The sequence below is a fragment of the Quercus robur genome, chromosome 1 (genome assembly GCF_932294415.1).
Source record: "Quercus robur chromosome 1, dhQueRobu3.1, whole genome shotgun sequence".
Taxonomy (NCBI): Eukaryota; Viridiplantae; Streptophyta; class Magnoliopsida; order Fagales; family Fagaceae; genus Quercus; species Quercus robur.
In genome coordinates this window covers 13,730,352-13,753,156 of record NC_065534.1, presented here as the reverse complement: position 1 = coordinate 13,753,156, position 22,805 = coordinate 13,730,352, and the positions used below count along the sequence as shown (strand labels likewise).

Genomic DNA, 22,805 nt, shown 5'->3' with positions numbered 1-22,805 from the left:
CTTAGGTACAGTATTTATGTGCTGTTCTTTCAGTTCCCCCTTTTAAGATTCTGCCATGTGAATATTTTCTCATGGGATGTAAGTGTGATAGTTTTTTAGATCCCTTAAACAATTGATTAAACCTAGGTAATTAGCCAAGTTGTTACTTAGTCCAATTAAACAAGTCTAGGTTATCACAATAATAAAGATCAAATCATGCAAAGCAGCGGAAAATAAATAACACAAGATATGATTACCCAGGAAACCAAACCGGTAAAAACCTGGGGAGGATTTGACCTAGCTATCCTCAAGGTAAACTTGAATCCACTATTTTGAAAGAATCGAAGTTCATACAATAAGACTTACAAGCCCCCATGCTCGACTTCTTATTGCTACCAACCAGTAGAACTTACTGACACGACTACGTGCAAGCTCCGAATCCACGGACTCCTTCTTTCTTAGATTCACCACTAGATACAAGCACACCCGCTTGTGTTTTCTTTAAGCTTCAATGGCAGCAACTGAATTGATCATCAAGGCGTAGATAAATCTTCTCCTTGAAAACCCTAAGTTTGTGTAAAGGAAAGCTCTTCTAGATCTCACAAGAGATTTACACAAACTGCAATTGTGAGCAACACTAAAACGTGGCTAGGGTTTGCCTTTTATACTTAGGATAAATAAGAAACCCTAAAAACATTTTAAAACACTTAGGGTTGAGTTGGACGAATCTGCAGAAAATCATTCTGCCCGAGCTTCGATCGATCGAGCCTGTCTTTCGATCGATCGAGCCAGGCCGAAAGGCACAATCCTTTCCTGCTTTAACTCGATTCCAACTTTACATAGATGCACAACTTTGAGCTAGACTTAAACACTTCTAAACACATTGTTTTGATCATGGTTTGCCAACAATACAAATTAGAGTTCTGAATACATAAAATCCTAAGACTTTAGAACCTAACAAACTCCCCCTTTGGCAATCCATGACAAAACACAACTAGAAGCTCAAAGTTTACAAAATAAAAAGCCCTTTACAAAATAATGCTCATAAAACAAATTCAATCCTAACTACTATCCATCAGTTGCAAGTGTAAATAGCAGCTCAATTGAATCAACCTGTATATTTCCTGAAACACTAAACAAAATGCATAACCACATGTGTGGAAACAATACAAGTAAACAAATTAACTTCTTGATTTCAAACAACACACAAATAAAGACAAATATCAATTAATAACTCATAAATATAAATCAATAAGCAGTTTGAAACAAGAAACATATAAAGTACCAACAAAACATAAAACTCCCCCTAACATGAATATCCCATAAAAAACATGGCAAGAGCTAAAAATGTAAAGTACAAAGTAAAGCACCTAGATACAATCTAAAGTCCACAAGCTCCAACCAAAAACAATAAACTCCCCTTGAAAACAAAAACACTCTACAAAGTACTCCCCCTTTTTGTGACGGAATGCCAAAGGGCAAACAAGATATCCATCATCAAAAGGGAGGTGGTCTAAACTGCGCCAACTCCACACGCAAGGCACGGATCTCATCGAGCACGTCCACCAAAATCTATACTTGAGCCGCCTGAATGGTCAAGACATGATCCAACGTGCGACGAATGTCTGAATCATCCGAAGCAGTCGGTGGAGGAACATCAGCATCAGCAGTAGCACTTGATGTCTTAGCAGTAGTAGTACCTGTAGAAGAGGGAGGAGGGGGAACACCACTAGATGACACACCTCTAGGACGAGAAGGAGCAACTCTCAACTGAGCAGCCCTCTGACGAAGAAAGGTGGCACCTATGGGAGCAATCACATGAACAGGCTCACCAGACGGAAACCATCTAGACCTAAGAAGAACAAAATCCTATGAATGAAAATAGGATGAATCAATGCATGCCCTACGGCAGAACTCCTATGAACCTCGTTCAAAGAACGAAGGAACAAGTGAGGAAAACTGATAGACGCTCCAGAAACAAAGGCATACAAAAACACACATCGCTCTAAAGGGATGGTGTGGAAGTGAGAAATAGGCCACAAGGAATGACACGCTATCCTAAAGAAGAGATAAGCCGTCTCGGTAAGCTCAGCGGACGTGATCCGAGGATCAGAACCCCACTGGATAGATGACCCAGTGATGTAAGACATGACAACATCTAAAGAGGGTGACTCATCGTAGGGATAGTCAGGCTCCCGAACAACCGGCACCCCAAAAGCCTCAGCCACTACCCTAGGGGTAATGGTGAACTCAACACCTCGTATCCAACTCCTAACAAGGGTGTTGGAATCATAGATGTGGCAAGAGAGGTTCGAGAAGAACTCTCTAATCAGGGCGGTCAGGGGTGGATGATCTATCTCTAAGAGAGGCAACCAACCTCTAGACTCAAAATTGGCCCTAATGGCCGGATCAAGCTCGTCCAACACAACAGCTCGCTTAGCCCATATCTTACGTTTACAGTTCAAGGTCTCAAAGGCCTCTCAACTCTTATCATTCCTAAACAACTCAACCCTAGTGGGAGACTCAGAGAAAGTGGAAGTGGTCCTATGGGCTCTAGTTTTCCTAGGCATGGTGCTAAGATAAGGACCAACACACAGAGAGAGAAAAAAAAAAAAACAAAACCAAGGGCAAACTGCAAGTTAGCACAAAAACAGAATATAGAATAAAAATCTATATGATGCATGAACATGTTAAATGACATGATGCATGGTCTAATGCAATGAATTAAGTCCAAAAAGTTCAAATTCACAAAATTGGCTTGAACATTGAGGTATTAACACAAAAACCCCAAAAATTTGGAAAATCACTTGATCAATTTGAAAAAATATTGACGAATTGATCATCACACATGATAGAATAACAAAAATAATGACCAAATTCATCAATTTGATAAGCCAATTTCATCAATTTAACCCAATTAGACAAAAATCCCCAATTCGGATCAAATTCAAACCCTAGAATTTCCAATTTTTCAAAAACCACAAAATTGATCAAATTAAACTACAAGGATCATTATTATAGCATCATAGAACAAAAACCCATTGATCAATTTCACCAAAATAGGTTCGAATCATCAAAAACCCCAATATTTTGAAAGTGCCGAAAATCGCCACAAGAATGCATGAAAAATGCATGAAAACATGAAATAAAATGCAAAAGGAAGGGCAAAAGAGACTTACTGGCCTTCAAGGACAAAAACCTTGCAAAAATATTGAAGGAAAATGACAAAAAATTGATGGTGGAGCCTATAGCCAACGCGTAGAGAGAGAAAAGTTGAAAAGCTATTTGAAAAAGTGACTTTGAAAAGTCCAATCTGTCTTTTTAAAAAAACCTGTTTCACGAGTTTCGATCGATTGAAAATCAGCCTTGATCGATCGAAACAGACAGAGACTCTATTATTAAAAATGAAACAAGTTCGATCGATCGAAAAACAGTTTCGATTGATCGAAACAGACAAAGACTCTCTCTATCAAATTTTAAAAATTTTCGATCAATCGAAAAACAGAATGGATCGATTGAAATAGGTAGAGGCTCACCAAATTTTGAGGGAAAAACACAATTTTTGAAAAACATTTTGAAATAACTCAAAGCATTGAAATTTAAGAACAAAAATGCATGAGTATGTAATGATATGATTTTCAAAACAATAATTTTAAGCCCAAATTCCCAAAAACAAAATTTCTTGCATTCTCCACAAATTTTCCAGCAACAAATTAATTTTGCACAAAATTCAAAGTATTTGTAAAACTTGGTTGGTCAGACCATAAACACACACAATAATATGTACAATGTTTAGCAAAGAGTAACTCGTGTAGTGTGTGCAACTAGCAAAAGCTTGAGATACATGTGAGGTGATATGTGAATAAAAATCAATCACAAAGTCTATAAAATTCATCACAAAGAATTTAAAAGAGACTATCACCTAAAGAGTTACATCATATAACTCCCACATCTCCTAGATCATAAGTTTGCAATCATGTAAGTTTCTTGTATTTATGCCTCATAATATACATACCGATTTTAAGTTATGTGTGTTTGGTATCAAGCCTAATAGTACACACCAATTTTGATTTTAGGAATTAATCAAATTAACCCGAGGCTTCACCTTATGTTCTTTTTGTGCATGTGCTACACTTTCTCGAGCAAAAAATCTTATGATATGCACTAAGGTGTTCATGATTGGCTAGTGAACAGTGGTGAGATGGTTATTTATGCCTTTCTCTAAAAGTTCAAGTCAAACATTTAAAAACATGTGACTTCAAGATTAAGACATAGTAATCAAAAAACCATAAATATCTTTCCCACACAACATGCACTACAAAGTTTCAACTAGTAAAGTGCAATAAGTAAGCTCATCAAAGCCAAACAATGTACAAAAGACATGTTATGTGAAAATAAATTGACCAACCTTGTTCTCAAAAACCAAGAAGAATAGTACAAAACAAAATTTGCTTCATTTTTCTCCTTTTTTAATTTTTTAATTTTTTATTATTATTATTTTTTTTTTAGAAACACCTAGAATGAAATGCATGAATGTTATGCAATGAAAATCCTAAAAAAAAAAAAAAAAACAAAAACAAAACCAAAGAACAATGGTCACAAAGGGTAGAGCAATGAAGCACAAGGACCATGTTAGAAAGACTCAGTTAGATCGAGTTTTTTGCATCCAAAACCTTTTAGATGCACCACAAGTATTGGAGTTCTTATTCACATGAGAATGATTACCAACTCCAGGAATGGAATAAAGGTTTAAAGCCTTTACCAAATCACCAATAAGTATCATAGGATCAAGTGCTTGAGGCACAAGTACTTTTGGTTTGTTTGCTCTCTTAGCAGCTTGCAGCTTATAGCAGTTTGGACGAATGTGTCCTGACTTACCACAAAAGTGACAAACCCATGCAGGCTTATCATGTGTCTTGTCCTTAGATAGGGTAGGCTTCCTAGATTTAGACTTTTTCAGATCAACCCTAATCTTCTTAGATGATGAACCTTCTAAGGGTTTAACAACCTCACTCACAGGGGGTTTGACAGTTTCACTCACTATCTCACTCACTGAAGGTTTAGAAGAAGAAGAAGAAGGAACAAACTTTGTGGAATGAGGAGCGGACACAGAGATGCTTTCAACATAACCTAATCCAGTTTTGTCAGAAGAAGACTTTTGAACACTCAGCATTTGATCAAGTTTAGAACTAGCAGATCTAGCAATAGATAAATCAAGTTCCAAAGATTTAACTTTATCAAGCAAAAGCATATTTTCAGTTTTCACATTGTTCAAAAGATCATTAGCATCAAACAGTTTAACAAGAAAAATTTTCTTTTCAAGCTCAAGAGATTCAATTTTCTTCAGGCCAAGTTCAACATTTATAGCATCCTTTGCAGCAACTTTGCAAAGTTTATTATAGGCATCTTGAAGATCTACATCTTCAGAGAGTTCCCCATCAGAAGGGTTCTCTTCAACAGAAATGCTTTCATCAACTACAGCAGTAGCGGTGAAAGCAATGAAGTTTCCATCCTCATCACAATCAGACTCGTTATCAGAAACTTCACCATCACTAAGGGTTACAGCCATAGCCTTACCCTTAGACTTCAAATAGGTTGGACATTCAGATTTCATGTGTCCATACCCTTGACATCCAAAACACTGAGAGCCCACGGAATTATTGGAAGATTGACCTACTCTTTCTCTAGGTTTATCATTGTTGTTAACCTTAGTGGGATCATGCTTCCTAAAATTTCTAGGTTCAGTAGTGTTTGTGCCTCTTGCCTTTCTATTACTATTCTTGAGAAAGTTTCTAAAGTTCTTGGCAAGGTGGGCAATCTCTGTAGCAGAGAGCTTATCATCAAATCCACCACCTTCAACATCATCAACTGACTTAAGAGCCATTGATTTGGATTTGGTAGTTTTGGGTAGATCCAACTCATAGGATTGAAGAGATCCTACAAGTTCATCAACAGGGATGGAGTCCACATCCTTACTTTCAGTAATGGCAGTCACCTTGGGTCTAAAGTCTTCAGTCAAAGATCTAAGAATCTTCCTAACAATTTTAGGTTGATCATAGATTTCACCCAAGTTAAAAGCATAATTAACAATATCATTCAATTTAGCATAGAATTCATTAAAAGATTCATCATCAAACATCCTAATGCTTTCAAATTTAGAAGTCAATTGCTGCAATTTATTTATTTTGACAGCCTTTGTGCCTTCATGCACAGTCTGGAGGATATTCCAAGCAGTATGAGCAACCTCAACATTAGAGATTCTCTTAAATTCCTCCATAGAAACAGCGTTAAAGATCGCATTCATAGCCTTGCTATTAAATGCAGCTGCTTCTTTTTGAGAAGTTTCCCACTCACTAACAAAAGTAGTGGGCTTCTCCCATCCGTATTCAACGGAGTTCCACACCCTCTCATCAATGGATTTCAGGAAGACTTTTATCCTTACTTTCTAGTAAGCATAATTATTCCCATCAAAGTGAGGAGGAATAACTAGAGAGTGTTCGTGTTCCATGACAATAGGGGTCAAGGATCAGCACAAAGATCAAAGGATCAGAAACAAAAGAGCTACTCACTCTGATACCACTTGATAGTTTTTTAGACCCTTTAAACAATTGATTAAACCTAGGTAATTAGCCAAGTTGTTACTTAGTCCAATTAAACAAGTCTAGGTTATCACAATAATAAAAATCAAATCATGCAAAGCAGCGGAAAATAAATAACACAAGATATGATCACCCAAGAAACCAAACCGGTAAAAACCTGGGGAAGATTTGACTTAGCTATCCTCAAGGTAAACTTGAATCCACTATCTTGAAAGAATCAAAGTTCATACAATAAGACTTACAAGCCCCCACGCTCGACTTCTTATTGCTACCAACCAGTAGAGCTTACTGACACGACCACGTGCAAGCTCCGAATCCATGGACTCCTTCTTTCTTGGATTCACCACCAGATACAAGCACACCAGCTTGTGTTTTCTTTAAGCTTCAATGGCAACAACTGAATTGATCATCAAGGCGTAGATAAATCTTCTCCTTGAAAACCCTAAGTTTGTGTAAAGGAAAGCTCATCTAGATCTCATAAGAGATTTACACAAACCGCAATTATGAGCAACACTAAAACGTGGCTAGGGTTTGCCTTTTATACTTAGGATAAATAAGAAACCCTAAAAATGTTTTAAAACACTTAGGGCTGAGTTGGACGAATCTGCAGAAAATCATTATGCCTGAGCTTCGATCGATCGAGCTAGGCCGAAAGGCACAATCCTTTCCTGTTTTAACTCGATTCCAACTTTACATAGATGCACAACTTTGAGCTAGACTTAAACACTTCTAAACACATTGTTTTGATCATGGTTTGCCAACAATACAAATTAGAGTTCTAAATACATAAAATCCTAAGACTTTAGAACCTAACAAAGTGTATTTTTTAGTTAAATAGCCACACGACTGAATTTTAAAATAGAAACCTAAGGAACAGTACCTAAGGTAGTGGATCTAAGTTTTGTCCTTAATATATTACAGAGAAACAATACATGAACGTAAGGTTGTTTAGAAGAAGATAGTAAACTAAATAGGGTAGTATTTGTTATGCATAATCCATTACAAACATTTTTATACACACATTTAAGATGTTTTACTCTTAGGACATTTATTAATTCATTATTTTATGAAAGTTTTAATACCACTTTTATAAGAAATACAAAAGATTGTAATTAAAATCAATTGCTTTTTTTTTTCCCTAAAAAAATTTCTAAAATGTTTTCTAAAATAATGCCATTAGGACATCTGTTAGGTTTAAAATATTTAGAATTAAATGTTTAGGTTATAATTTTATGTATGTTGGCAAACCGAGTACAATAACATGTCTAGTATAAGATATTTATGTCTTAGAACAGTTTTAGATGTTGCTCAAGTTGATATAAGTCAAGATTCAAGAACATACAAGCTATAGAAAGAAGAATTCAGAAACTACTAAGCTTAATCGATCGAGAGACAGGTTTGACCGATTGAACTGCAATTTTTGCAAATTTTAAATCAAGCCTAAAAGCCTATGAAACATTTAGGGTTTGAGTCTATTGGGGGTGTTTTTTTTCGTTGCCTGCATTATATTTGGGAAGTCAATGCCAAGACTTGACTTTAGACTTGGAACATGGCCTAAAGGCTATCGGTGAAGTGTAAAAGACCCATTTTACTCAAGGTCTAGGTTGTATCCAACAAAGATTATAATAAGGCCCCAAAAATACCTGCAAAGATAAGCTAACACAAAGGGTGGCTCACCACATTAAGTGCTTAAATAATAGTCCATCAGTGAACAAGAGAACATCCAACAGTAGATGTCTGGAAAATTAATAAATGTATTTGCATAGTAAAAATTATGCATTTCTTCCATAGTCGGTTAATATAAAAGTGGGCCCGTTATAACAAGTACATAAGAGGAAAAATGGTCCAGCAGTGAATATGATAAACTTCCAGCGGTAATGTCTGATTAGTCATTAAATGCGTTTACATGATAAAAAATCATATAGTTTCTTTATTATTATCAAGTCAACATAAGGGAACACTTTCATAGTATCCAAGACATTATGACTTTCATCATAATAACAATAAATAAGGATTAAAGGCTTCATAATTACAAGAAAAAGAGGAAAAAATAGGATAGAATGAAGGGAGAGAGAAAGTGTCCATCTAGTGCAGCAAATGTTTAAACAAGATCTCCATGTGCCATATCATGCCCATAATGATGAATATATGTGTATAGTAAATGATGGGAGTGACTTTATGGAAAGTATGAGTGAATATATGGAAATATAGAAGAGAGATGAAGTGGTGTTTAGCCATTTTTGGGTATGGTGTAAAGAGGGGCTGTTTATGACTATTTTAAGGTGCTGGGATTTTTTGAGAAGATGGAATGTGATGTTTATGGGTAAGTGTATATGAGCATTTATGGACTAAAGGCTAGTCTATGAACTAAGGGACTGACTTATGGGCTGAAAATAGAATGATGGGTGAGGAATTTTTATGATAAGATTGTTGTCTTCCATGAGTTGATGGTAGTTCCCTTTTATAGTGAAGCTTAAGGGATTGATTAGCAAAATATAGAAAGGACCAGGTTTGATAGCAACAAAATCCTAGAATATCTTTTCTGAGATTTGGCCCAAAATGGTGAGACTTGCTTTTTGGGTGTTTTGCTTATTTGGGTAATGCGGCTGGAGGCTGAGATGCTCTTAATCTAGGCATTAAATGCTAAGATTTGGAGATTAATTTCATCCAATAGAATTAGAGCAAGTATGAGGACTAGAGATCTTGCTTGCTGCCACTAAGATCAAAGCTTAAGAGGGTTGGTTGACACTCCAAGCTAGGTGTCAACCATTGATGCCTTCGTTGGAAGCTTTTGCTGGACACCCTATTATGCCCTCCAAACCACTTTTCCCTAGTTTTCCCCTTGAGGAATTCATGGGCTTGGTTCATGAATTAGTTTTAGACATTTTTAGTACTAAAGAAACTAGTTTGCTGAAGTTTGGATGATTTGGTTATGGCTTCCTCTAGCAGTAATTGAAACTTAGGGAGGAAGAATAACATTTACTGCATTTCATCTTTTTAAGGTCCAACCCCTTAGTACTGTTCATGTCAGAAATGGCAGTGGCAGAGAGGCTAATGGGATAGGTGGCCAGCTCCTAATCTAGTTTGGGAGCTTAGTTACTTCTTGAGGGGACCTCCAACAGAGGCAAAACTGAATGGAGATCTCCAGTTGGGTCAGTTTGCACACATGAGCTGTTTTGGCTAAGATTTCATGTTGGGCTTGACCATGAGGGCTGAGTACTTTGGTGGGCCTCTGACTTGGTGGTTCTCTCCACTTGGGCCTATCCTTTTGCTTTCTCTTTGTGAGCCCTACAAAATGGATTAAGCTACCATATATTGCCATGGATTTTTATTCCACATGGGCTTTAGTTGTTAGTAAAAATGAAATGTGTTCATGAGCTGTAATAAATATTTATGATAGGTTTTGGGTATTAAATTTCATGGGTTTTAAATAACAATTTGAATGGTTTCTCATAATTTTTGCCATGGATTATTTTGTAAATGATATTTTCTTTGGGGCTTTTAAATAATGACCTCCAATATTTCTTGAGAATAATATTTACCATGCATTTTAAATATAGGCAATATCCATGGGTTTCAAATAAAATATGGTAATAACCACTATAGTGGAATAATGTGATATTCTCATGGGTTTTTCTATAGATAATTAGAATAAGGTGAATAATTATAATGAGTTTTGGAAATAGATATTAAGAATGTATAAGATAAATAGTGACCATGTGTTCTTATATAAATTCCATGGGTTTATAATATGGTATAAATAAACAAATGCCATGGGTTTAAGATAATCATAACTTTCCATGCGATTTTATAAGTTGAATGCCATGGGTTGAGAATAGATAATTGCCATAAATTCCATGAGCTTGTAATACTATAGTAATAGGTTTAAGAACTTAAAGTATTGTTCATTATTGGACTTTTAAGTGAAATAATTATGATATAGTATTTTGCCAAGTATTAATAATCTTGGGTTTTTGATAAAATAATGCCAAGTAGTTAACTTGAGTTTTTAATAATGCCAACGCAAATTGGTCTTTTGATATTGCCAATGAAAATTGGGCTTTTGATAAATAAATTGCCATGGGTTTAAATCATGGGCTTCACTAGATTTGAATTCCATTGATAAAATTGCCATGGGTTTAAACCATGGGCTTTGATTATGGATTTGATCTCCATTGATAAAACTGTTTTGCCATGGACTTGAATCATAGGCTTTTCAAATATTGCCAAGCATAAGTATTCTTGGGCTTTAAATAGAATGGGATGTGTGTATTGAGCTTATAGGGCCGATTTTGGGCTTAACTAAATAATAATAATGAAATTTGATAAAATTTGAGTTTTTTGGCTTTTTGTGATAGTTTATATCATGACCCAATTTAGATAATAAGATATGAAATATTTGTGGTTAACATAATAATAGGACAAAAAATATTTGTGAAAGCCTAATAACTTATTAGCGGTGTTTGAAAATAAATAGGTGGTACTTAAATAAAATTTGGTGTAAAAAAATACCCTAACATTTAGCCCCCAAGTCATGTGTGATCAAATTATTAGTAATACTATATTTTTTTTTGAAAATAAAAATATTAGGATCACACATGCGTCTTTTGTTTTGGAAAAATAGTTGTAGGCCAATGGGATGAGAAATATTCATGGAGGTCCAAAATAATTTAAGGGTGATATTTTGGTATTTTTTGGTGAATAAATAAAAGTGATTAAATAGGATTGGGGCATGTGGCATGAGTGAAAAAGTTGTACCTCAACATTTAGCCCCTTGAGTAAGTGTGGTTAGCTTGTCTTTGGTAACACATGTGAGTTTGAATGAGTCCATAAACTTGTGTTGTATGAGTTGAAAGAGAGATAGTGAGCTTGAAAGAGAGAGATTCTTCCTCTTTTCTAAGACTAAGAGAACCCTTTTATCTCATTCTAAACTCCTTTTCTGATTCAACTCTTCTTGATTGAGTTTTTATTTTGCATTTGTAGTTGATAAATAGAATTTAGTTGTTGGTGGAATTGAAGCCACTGGCAAGGTGTTATGAGCCTTTTTTTGCCATTGCATGATCTATGATGCTGTTATTTCCATTACTTCAATAGTAACCGAGGAGGATAATCCCGTTAGTGCTCTAAAGGAGATGTTCACAAAGCTGAATGGGCTCCAGCCGTTGTTGATGTTTTGTATCCAATGGTAAGAGCTTCCGTCAGCCCCTATTCAATTTATGGGTCTTTGTGGTCCCATTAATTATTGGCCTAATTTAATAAGCTGAGAGATTGATAATAAAGTGTTTTCTAACCCCATCATAAAGCCAATATCTTTGGTGATCTAATATTGTTCCGCTGTTAGATTGCATACCATGATCTGATGTGTCGTTGGAATCTAGAGAAGCTGATGAGTGGATTAAGAGGATAACACTGTGGTGGAAGCCCCCAAGTTTGATCTAGTGAGGATTCCAAATGTGATAAACCTAGACCCTTAATCCCGTTTATACTTTTATAAACCCAATTATTAGTTCCATAAGTCTAACTATCACTGCCCATCCAATTGTCATAATGAAGCAATGCAAAAGGAAGATTGTTGCTGGTAGGATGCAGATTTATGCACCAATGGAAGTGGTATCTCCAAAAACTCATTATCTTCTTACATCCTTTCTTTCTTTTTTCTTCTATTCTTTGTCTTCATTCGTGGCCTTGTTTTTTTTTTTTTTTTTTTGTCTTTAAGATTCTAGGAGGTTGGAGATAGTGACAAGACATAGCCGGAGAAATGTGATGAGGGATTTGAGGATACAGCTACAGAATTTGGAAATTTTCTACTCCTTACCTATTTATCATCATGTATATTTATTGTTGATGTATTTTCACTTTAGGTTTTGTTGTTGAAGATATAATGGCAATTGACAAAAGGCCTTGCTAATTCTGTTGTGGTTGGAGAGATTGTTTTTAAAGAGCTCCAGTTGAGATTCTACCATGATGTTCCTTAGAATAAAAATTTCCAGGCATGAGTGGTGATCTCAATATGTTCATTTATGGCTTGATAGTGTTCAACTGCTCTTTTATTATTACCATTGGATATTTGACTAGGGTCTCTTACTTCACAGCGGTGCATGGAAAATTTTCTGATGTCGCTCTTAAGAAGATTGATCTTCAAGAGTACTTGAAAGCACTGTAAAAAAATCATCCTGGCCTCATGGTTGGATGCAAGATTGGTGTTGGTATGAGAGGACTATTGTTCTAGCCGTAAGTTGCTATATCATATTTGTTGTGCTGCTAAATCATGTACTATTTGTGATGATGAAGATAGCTGATTTGAGGAGAATATTGCATCAATGATGGCTGAACTTCATCCTTTGATCAAAGGGATGATATCATGTGGTCTTTGTCTTCCAGCGGTGCGGAAACCTTTGACAATGGCTTTGTTGGAGTAGATATTTATATTTGCTTATGTGTATTTTAAAAAAAATTGCTTTGGTGATGCATTGTGATGTAATGTAATGTGAAGTACATTGTAAGCTTATACAGCCATAAATGTTGTATTATACGTGATGTTTTAAAAATTAGTCTAGCGGTATGGACTGTGTTTTATATAATGACTTAAAACTGGAGCCGTATAGGCTGTGTTTCGTTTAGCCATAAATTTCTTTTGTCAAAATACTTTGATTGTTAGAAAATTACTATTCTTAGACTCAAAAAATCAAAGTATGGTCATGGAGGCAATATTTATTTTTTAAATCACTTGCTAGACGCATGACCATTTTATTTTGAAGAGATTCAACCATAAACATTGTTATCAAATTTGAATATGTGTAAGTTTGAAGTATGAAACATGTTTTGATCATTGAGAGATTGATATGCTTGAGCCAAAATATAGTCATGGAAGTTAAACAATATATTTTGCAAAATAACTTATTGGACTCAAGATAGTTTATTTTGAACATATCTAGTAATAAATGGTTGTCATTGTGAGTAAGTTTGAAATATAAATATCTATGTAAGAAAAGTATCTTGAAATAATTATAGTTTTGAAATAAGCATAAGACATTCATGTTTTAGAGCAAAGATAATGCTTACTCTCTATTTCCGAAGTAGTTTGTAGGAAATATGATGATTGAGTTAAGTATGATATAGCTCTAGCCATTTGCCATTGATAGGTTCTGTGAGATTTTCGCCTTCCATCATGGCTAGACAATAATAATCACTATCATAAACCTCCCTTACAAGATAAATGTCTCTGGGTGTCGAGATGCCAGATTGATTGGGCCTTTTAGATTAATGCCCCTAAGTGTGAGGTAGTTAACATGCTTGATGATGCTCAAGATTCCAAAGGTTCCAATGATATGGTACATGTGAATTTGATGATTCTAGTAATATGATGCATGAGGTCACCATGGCTATAGGGTGCATGTGGTTACCATCATGGCTTTGAATATGTGTGGGGCTGCCCCAACTTTGATGGTGATAATAAAGCATCTTTGAGGGATGATTGTCAATCTATTTGGTTTAGCAGATGATTCTGAGAAACTTTCTTTTAGCGATTGGAATAAGATTGATGATTCCAGCTGTGAGAAGTTATTAAATTTCTTGGATGATTCGAGCTTCTATATTGGGATAAAAAATTTTCATGGGTTTTATGCCTACAAAATAGACAAAGCCCAATGTTTAAGAATAATAATGATGATTTAATTAAATAATATGTTTTATGTAATAATTTTGATAAACGGTTGCAATAATGTTTGAGATAAAGTAATATATATTTAGTGTGATAACTTTGATTGTATGTGATATAATATCAAAGTAATTTGTATTAAGTGGTATAGTGATAGTAGAGTAACATATATTCAACATAAATTTAAAGATAGTGATGTGATGACTTATCTTGGATAGTTCATGGCTCTGGCCATATGTTAGTGAATTTATGGCAATCCAGCAGCACAATGACATGAGTACAGTAGTGGAAAGTCCGTATGCCATGATAAATCTCTCCATGGCTTGACATTGAGAGCATGTATCACCAAGTTAGGATCTAAATTGAGCATCATGTTGTACTCCTGAGCAAAGATGTCAATGTACTTTTTATTAGATGAAGAAGGTATATCAGGTACTACTGGAGGTTACTTAAATGGTTTAGCTATACCACTGGACAAGAATTCTTCTTCCATTAGATGTGTTCTCTTCTGGATACAGCCGTAAGTTTTCATTCGGTCTAAGACCCCACTGTTTGAGGCACCTAAGCCTTATGTATCATCATGAATAACAATATATGCTACCATTTGGTAGCTAGATCTATTCACATTGTGGCTATGATCTGCTGTTGGATGCTTCTTTGTACTTTATTTTCCTTTCTTTTAGATCAAAAATTGCTTTTAAACTTATTTTGGGGTCATGATTGATGTCCCTTCAATTTGGAAATGGAGTTCTAATGAGGCTTGTGATAGAACTTTCATTATATGAGATAAGTTCATGATAGAGACTAGTTTCATTATATAAGCTTCAGATGGATCAAATGGAGTGAGATTAGCTGGGATGTTTGTCCAGCATAAGCTCCAGCGGTGAGGGAGTGTGTACCAAATTCAACAATAATTGATATTGAGGCTTTTGGTGCTGCTCTCCTTGACTCCTCTTCGAGCCTTGGTTGTTTGAACAAAATAAGGCCTCGTTGAAGAGTGGAGACAATTGTTGGTAGCATCTTCGAGGTGTTGGACATCATTCCCAACATGAATGCCTACCGCTTACATGACATTCCCTTCATTGTGTTGTGATAATGGGTTTCGCTAGACCTCTTACCCTTGTGTGAGGTCAATGGTTCCGCTTGCAACCTCTCTATAAAATATATTTCGGAGTGCTTTTAGATCCGGTGATGCATATGTTGATGGAGTCAACAATATATGTAATGGATCTTGCTTGTCTTCAAGAATAAGCTCTTGGTCAGGCTTGTATGGCTTAAGCACCCCGTAGGCATCCATCTAAAATTGCATTCATCTCCTCATCAGTGCATAGAGTAGGAAGATAGCTTACTTTTTCACTTTCATTGTCTCTTTTTCGCTTGATTCCAATAATTAGTTCTCTATTGGAGATAATGAGAGCTCTAGGAATGCTCTTTTTAGGGCTCTCCAACGGTGAATGATTTTACTGATGTAGCCATCTTGTGGGCCTTCTGGAGCAGTGGAGCAAATCGAAGGTGAAAGTTCAAATAGTGTAAAAACACTCTTGAACGTTTAGACCCCCAATTTACAAATTACCAATTCAAGCTTTATATCAAACAATTAATGTGCGGAACATGAAATAAAAGCTTAATACAGAATTGGTAAACACTTTAAGCCAATTAAAATCACATCCACAGCAGAAAATAAAAGGCAAAGAAAAAGGAAAGAGAGATGCAAACACAAGGACAACACACGATGTGTTATCAAAGAGGAAACCGAAGCCCTCGGCGTAAAACCTCTCTGCCGCCCTCCAAGCGGTAAACAATCCACTAGAAAATGTAGTTGGGATACATGAACAGCAATAGATCCTCCAAGCTTAATCTACCCAGTGTACCTAAGCCCTCCAAGCTTCTTGCTCCAACGAGGTTGCGCCGAACCTATTTCTTTTCTAGCTTCCCAGATTCCGCTACTTGACCATAGCATCAACCAATGTAAATTGGTTCCTTCCTAACTGCTTCCCAAAACACCAAACAGCCCTCTCACAGTAATGGATATGGTGAGAAAAGGTTTTGGTAAAATGCCTCTCAACGATTTAACAATGGAGAGGAAGAGAGTTGAGGAATTTGAAGAGTCTCTTATGTAAAGATTGTGGGTGAATCAATCTTGTTTTACTCTAGGGTTTCTCTCTCAAAATTCTCTCTAGAAGCTCTTATTCTTTCGTGGGTATAAGGGGTATTTATACTAGGGTGAGAACGGAATGTGAAACGTCAGGTTTTTCAAAACAGGGCTGGCTCGCGGCTTGGCCTTGCAACTTGACTGAGTCGCGAGATCCAGCCGCAAGATAACAGAACGGGCAGTTGTCCTATTTTGTCCTGTAGTGCTCCAGCTAGCATGACGCTTCAACTTTTGGCAAGTTTGGCACATGTGCTGCTTCTGGCAGTTTATAGCCACAAGTCACCCGCGAGATCCAGCCGCGAGACTCTGTTTTTTTGCACACTCTTGAGCATTCAATACTTTATCTCACTCACTACCCTTACAACAAACCCACCTAAATACAGGATTACTAATTGCTGAAATACAAGCAAATTTGGCACGAAATAAAGCCAACAAGATGGTTGATTAAATTCAACCTTACAGAAGGGATATCAAGATTTTCCAAGTATGCATGATAATGATTTAGCATGTCATTAATGAAGGTTTGTGCCTCTCATATTGCTATAAAAACAAAGAGCGGTATCTTTAAGTCGATGGATGCAATCAAGAAGTCTTTTGGAAGGCTTTGCTTGGTGTTGTGAGTGATAATGTTGATTCCTCTCTTTCATAGAAAAAAAAATTTTGAGCATAAACTTTCAAGCATATTGTCCCATGTGGCGATGGAATTGGGCTCAAATGTTGCATATCAAGTATATGCATGGTTGGTGAGGGGCTTTGAGAATCTCCTTAGACAAAGTTCTTTGTTCTTTGCATGAGGACCCATAGAATTCAAGAACTTGTTGTCATGTTCTAGAACATCTCCTTTCCGCCTACCATATAGAGAGTGGAGGTAAGAGCTTCATACTTCTCTAGGCATGGATTGTTGAGCAACTTAGTTTGATATGGTGACTTATGGAAAAAATGATAGGGCATCTTTTGGAAGTTGTCTCTTTCTCTTTCCAGCAGCATAATAAGATCAAAGAGAGTGGCGAACTGCTAAGGAGAGGTGTTTTGTACACTAGATGGAGGATCTCTAGTTGTTGACCTCTTCTCTTTTTTATCAAATTATTATGGTTGCTTGTGCGGATTACTTGCTTCCTTTAAGGGGCTTAGGTGACTAAGGTTGTTATTGCTAGAATTTAGTGTCAGGTGTGGCTGTGGTACAGACTGTTATTGCTAAAATTCAGCATTAGGTATGGCTACATAGTGCAGATTGTTATTGTTGGAGTTCGACATTAGGTGCAGCTGTGGTGCAAACTGTTACTTTTGGAATTCAGCATCAGGTATGATTGAATAGTGCAGGCTATTATTGCTGGAGTTCAGCATCACGTGTGGCTGTGTGGTGCATACTGTTACTGCTGGAATTCAACATCAGGTATGGCTGGATAGTGTAGACTGTTACTGTTGGAGTTCAGTATCAGGTGTAGCAAGGTACAAATTGTTACTGTTAGAATTCAACAACAGGTATGATTGGATAGTGTAGACTGTTATTGCTAGAGTTGAGCATCAGGTGCAGCAAGGTGTAGATTGTTACTGTTGGAGTTCAGCATTAGGTACAGCTAGATAGTGTAGACGGTTACTACTGGAATTCAACATCAGGTACAACTGGATAATGCATATTGTTACTGCTAGAGATCAGCATTTGGTGCAGTTGGGCAGTGAAGGCTGCTACTTCTGAAATTTGGCATCAAGTGCAGCTGTGGAGTGCTAACTTTGTACTGTTGGAAGGCTGATATTTTGAGTTCCTTACTGCTGGATGTTTCGCAACTTAGGAGGCATGAAAATTCTTCATTTATAGTGGACTCCCTAATGGAGTCACTAGAATGTTAGGGGTGTTTTTTTCGTTGCCCACATTATATTTGGGAAGTCAAGACTGAGACTCAAAATTAGGCTTGGAACATGGCCCAAAGGCTATCGGTGAAGTGTGAAAGGCCCATTTTACTTAAGATCCAATAGTAGTCCAACAGTAGATGTCTGGAAAATTAATAAATGTATTTGCATAGTAAAAATTACGCATTTCTTCCATAGTTGGTTAATATAAAAGTGTGTCTGTTATAAAAAGTACACAAGAGGAAAAATGGTCCAGTAGTGAATATGACATACCTCTAGCGGTAAGTCTGATTAGTCAATAAATGTGTTTATATGATAAAAAATCATATAGTTTCTTTATTATTATTGTTAGGACATATGTGATTCACTTGTTAGGAACATATGTCACTATTTTGTGTAATTGGCTAATCTTTTGACAAAACGCACTTTACTTGTATTTGGGTAGATCTAGGATGTGTTTAATACTTCAAGAAACCTTGTTTCAAGTTCAAGTGTTGAAGGCATGCAAGTCTGTCTAAGATTCGAGTGTGAAAATTGCTATTCATTAAAGTTCGACAGCTAGCTATCTATCGAGACCTGTAGAGCTGTTGAAGCCCGTGGCTTGACAGCAGCTCGACAGATAGGGTATTTGTCGAGGTTTATGAAATTCAGTTTTTCAGGACTATTTTTCATTCAATTCATGATTGTATGCTTGGGCTTTCTTTTCTCACAACCCTAGATATATAAAATGATTATTTTAAGGGCCGTCAAAGGTGACACAAGTTGCACAAGTGTTGAGCAAAGTTTATTTAAGCAAATTGTGACCGGAGATAGAATTTTCCCTAGTTCATCTTTCTTGTGAAGAAGCTGTTGTGTTTGTACACCGTAGGGTTTTGTGACCAAGCATCTTCTCGATCTTCATTGTGTGATGAACTGAAGAACATTGTAGCCAACAACCTTCTTTAGTTGGTGATTGAAGTCACGTACTGGGATCCGCGCAATTGGTTAGTCACGTACTGGGAGCCGTGCATTACAAGGAGAGATTGTTATTACAGAACAAGTCCAATTGGGTATTGGGGTAAAGGTTCAACTGTAGGTTGGTATAAGGTACTGAGATTCCTTTACTTGTAACCGCTTGTTTTGATAATAGTGGATTCTCGGGAGTGGTGACCTTAAAATCACCCAGTGGGGTTTTTGCCGTGTATGTTTTCCCCATTCGTAAACAAATCACCGTGTCAAATTTATTTTCTGCTACATATTTAGTTATTTGGTGATTTGTTTGTGCTATCACGCACTTTGCATGTAATTAACTTAATTAATTCACTTGGTTAAATTAATTGCTTAATTTATCATAAGGGGTCAATACGTTGTTGGCCTATCAATTATCAAGTCAACAAATGTTTAGTCTTTTATATTTATTTGGTGATTAAATGTACTCATTATTCTTATATTTTGATTTAGGATAATGGAGGCATTAAGTGCAAAACGTAGATAATTGGACGATTCTGGATAGTTTTGACATTGCTTTGTAATCTGGGCATAACTCTCTTATTCGAGCTTCGATTGAGATGATTCAAGATTTTATGGAACGCCAAGAAAAAGCTATACAACTTTCATGTTTTGAGTTTTGAGAGATACGGGATCCATCAAGGTTGAAATCGAGCATGAAGTTGCTGCACCTGCACTGCTGATGTTCTAGAATGTTCCTTTGCCTACAATTCTAATACGCGGATCTGATGCAATTATTTTTGGAAGATTCCAGATCTGATGCACGAAAATTCTAGTTGAAAAACACCACTTTCCTAGTTATATTAGGACTTTGTTTTATTTTTAATTTTTTTCCTTAATTAGTCAGATTTGGATATTATTATTCAGAATATTTTTAGGAGATTTTGTAGGCTTGGGAAAGGGGTAATTAACATGTAAAAGGGGGAGGAGAAATTAGAATTGAACACACACACACACACACCTCTCTTTCCCCTCTTCTTTGATTTTCTCCTTTGACTTTTCATCATGGCCCTGTGGGGCTAAACTTTTATACTTGGTTGAAGGAAACTGAAGCCTCGAAATCAATAAAACTGTGAAATCTATTTTTTTTTTATTTTTATATTGTTCAATTTATGCTTTGAATATCAAATGTTCTTCTGTGCCTATTTTCATGATTGTCTCGTTTAATTAGTAGGAGGCCTACTAGTTTATTATTCATTGCAATTTACTGCTAGGTTAGATATCAGATCCGTAATTGTTTGATCTCTCTAACTTGTGAAGCAACCAAGATTTAATGATTTGCTACGTTAGAAATTATTAGATCTTAGGAAGAACGCTTGAGTAAATTAAATACAACCGCTTGTGCTTGTGTTGTTTAGTTTTATCGATCTCGCTAATTCTTAAGGCTGCTACTAGATTAAACCTTTAGCACTTGTCTTGGGTTGTTTAGTAATTAGGGTTTATTAGATTGCTTGTTTTCTAATTAACTGCGACTAACGAGAGATAGGAAAATAATTCCAACGGTGAATATTCAATGTGTGAATTGATATATACTTGCATCGATGATCGGTTGTAAATTTTAGATGGTGGATGTTGACTTAGACCAAGGTTTGTTATTTTGATTTGTTAGGTTCTAAAGACTTAGGATTTTATGTATTTAGAACTCTAATTTGTATTGTTGGCAAACCATGATCAAAACAATGTGCTTAGAAGTGTTTTTAGTCTAGCTCAAAGTTGTGCATTTATGTAAAGTTGGAATCGAGTTAATGCAGGAAAGCATTATGCCTTTCGGCCTGGCTCGATCGATTGAAGCTCGGGCAGAATGTTTTTCTGCAAAATTTTTCCAACTCAGCCCTAGGTGTTTTAAAATGTTTTTAGGGTTTCTTATTTTTCCTAAGTATAAAAGGCAAACCCTAGCCACGTTTTAGTGTTGCTCATATTGTGGTTTGTGTAAATCTCTTGTGAGATCTAGAGGAGCTTTCCTTTACACAAACTTAGGGTTTTCAAGGAGAAGATTTATCTATACCTTGATGATCAACTCAGTTGCTGCCATTGAAACTTAAAGAAAACACAAGCGGGTGTGCTTGTATCTGGTGGTGAATCCAAGAAAGAAGGAGTCCGTGGATTCGGAGCTTGCACGTGGTCATGTCAGTAAGTTCTACTGGTTGATAGCAATAATAAGTCGAGCGTGGGGGCTTGTAAGTCTTATTGTATGACCTTCGAATCTTTAAAGATAGTGGATTCAAGTTTAACTTGAGGATAGCTAGGTCAAATCCTCCCCAGGTTTTTACCGGTTTGGTTTCCTGGGCGATCATATCTTGTGTTATTTATTTTCCGCTACTTTGCATGATTTGATCTTTGTTATTGTGATAACCTAGACTTGTTTAATTGGACTAAGTAACAACTTGGCTAATTACCTAGGTTAAATTAATTATTTTAAGGGGTCTAAAAACTATCAAGTGGTATCAGAGCGGGTTGCTCTTTTGTTGTTGATCTTTTAATCACTGAGCTGATCCTTGACCCCTTTGTTATGGATTCTTGGAAATTCTTTTTGCTTATTCATCAACTTGCTTACTTTGTGTATTTGTCTCTTGTTGAGTTTGTTAAATCTTTCCTTGGATGTCTTGGTCTTATCATGTGTGGTAATAATTATTTGTGTTATACTGCCTTAACTGCCTTAAAGGCACGTGATTCTTGTATTTGGTATTTGGATAGTGGTTGTTCCAGGTATATGACAGGAAACAAAGGATTATTCAAGACCCTCTTCACTAAGTATGAATGTGAGATACTTGATGGAGGAGGTAACTGTATGTGTGTTGGTGTAAGGACAGCGGACAACTGTTATGGATTGACACCAAGCATAAGCAACAAGTGTTTTAGTGCAAAGATTGATCAAGTTGATTTCTGGCATCAACGGTTGGGGCATGCAAGTCATAAGCAGTTAGAAAAGATTTTCAAATATGATGCTATTGTTGGTTTACCTAAGTTTGAGAAGGTAGATAAGTGCATATGTGGACCATGTCAGATAGGTAAACAGATAAAATCTAAACATCCGTCTGTGGCTAGTGTTCAAACTTCAAGACCTCTGGAGCTACTGCACATTGATCTTATGGTTCTTGCTCGAGTTCAGAGTTTAGGAGGAAAGAAGTATATTCTAGTGGTTGTGGATGACTTTACCAGATATACTTGGGTTGTGCTTTTGAAAGATAAAGCTGAGGCTCCTGAGAAGATGATACATCTGTGTAAGAAATTGCAGGTTGAAAAAGATACTGTGATAGCCAGAATTAGAAGTGACCATGGAAGAGAATTTGAGAATACCAAGCTGGCTACCTTTTGCGATGAACATGGCACTGTTATCAGAAATAAATCAAGACTTATTGCTCAAGGCTACACACAAGTGGAAGGGATTGACTTTGATGAGACCTTTGCTCCGGTAGCAAGATTGGAATCCATTAGGATATTGTTGGCTATAGCTAGTCATCTGAACTTCAAGCTATATCAAATGGATGTCAAAAGTGCTTTCTCGAATGGAATGCTGCAAGAAGAAGTATATGTAGAACAACCTAAAGGCTTTGTTGACCCTCACAGACCGGATAATGTGTAT

At 36.3% G+C, this 22,805-nt stretch overlaps 1 protein-coding gene across 1 annotated transcript in view; it reads right to left on the bottom strand.

Moving 5' to 3' along the window:
- LOC126720949 (subtilisin-like protease SBT4.15) overlaps window positions 1–22,547 on the bottom strand; it is a 29,271-nt gene extending 6,724 nt beyond the window's left edge. Inside the window, exons 1-2 of the mRNA XM_050423923.1 lie at window positions 22,472–22,547; window positions 5,090–5,250 (exon numbers count right to left, since the gene is read on the bottom strand). Coding sequence (XP_050279880.1) covers window positions 5,090–5,250; window positions 22,472–22,547 — 237 coding nt within the window. The remainder of the gene's footprint in view (window positions 1–5,089; window positions 5,251–22,471) is intronic.
- Window positions 22,548–22,805: the final 258 nt, after the last annotated feature.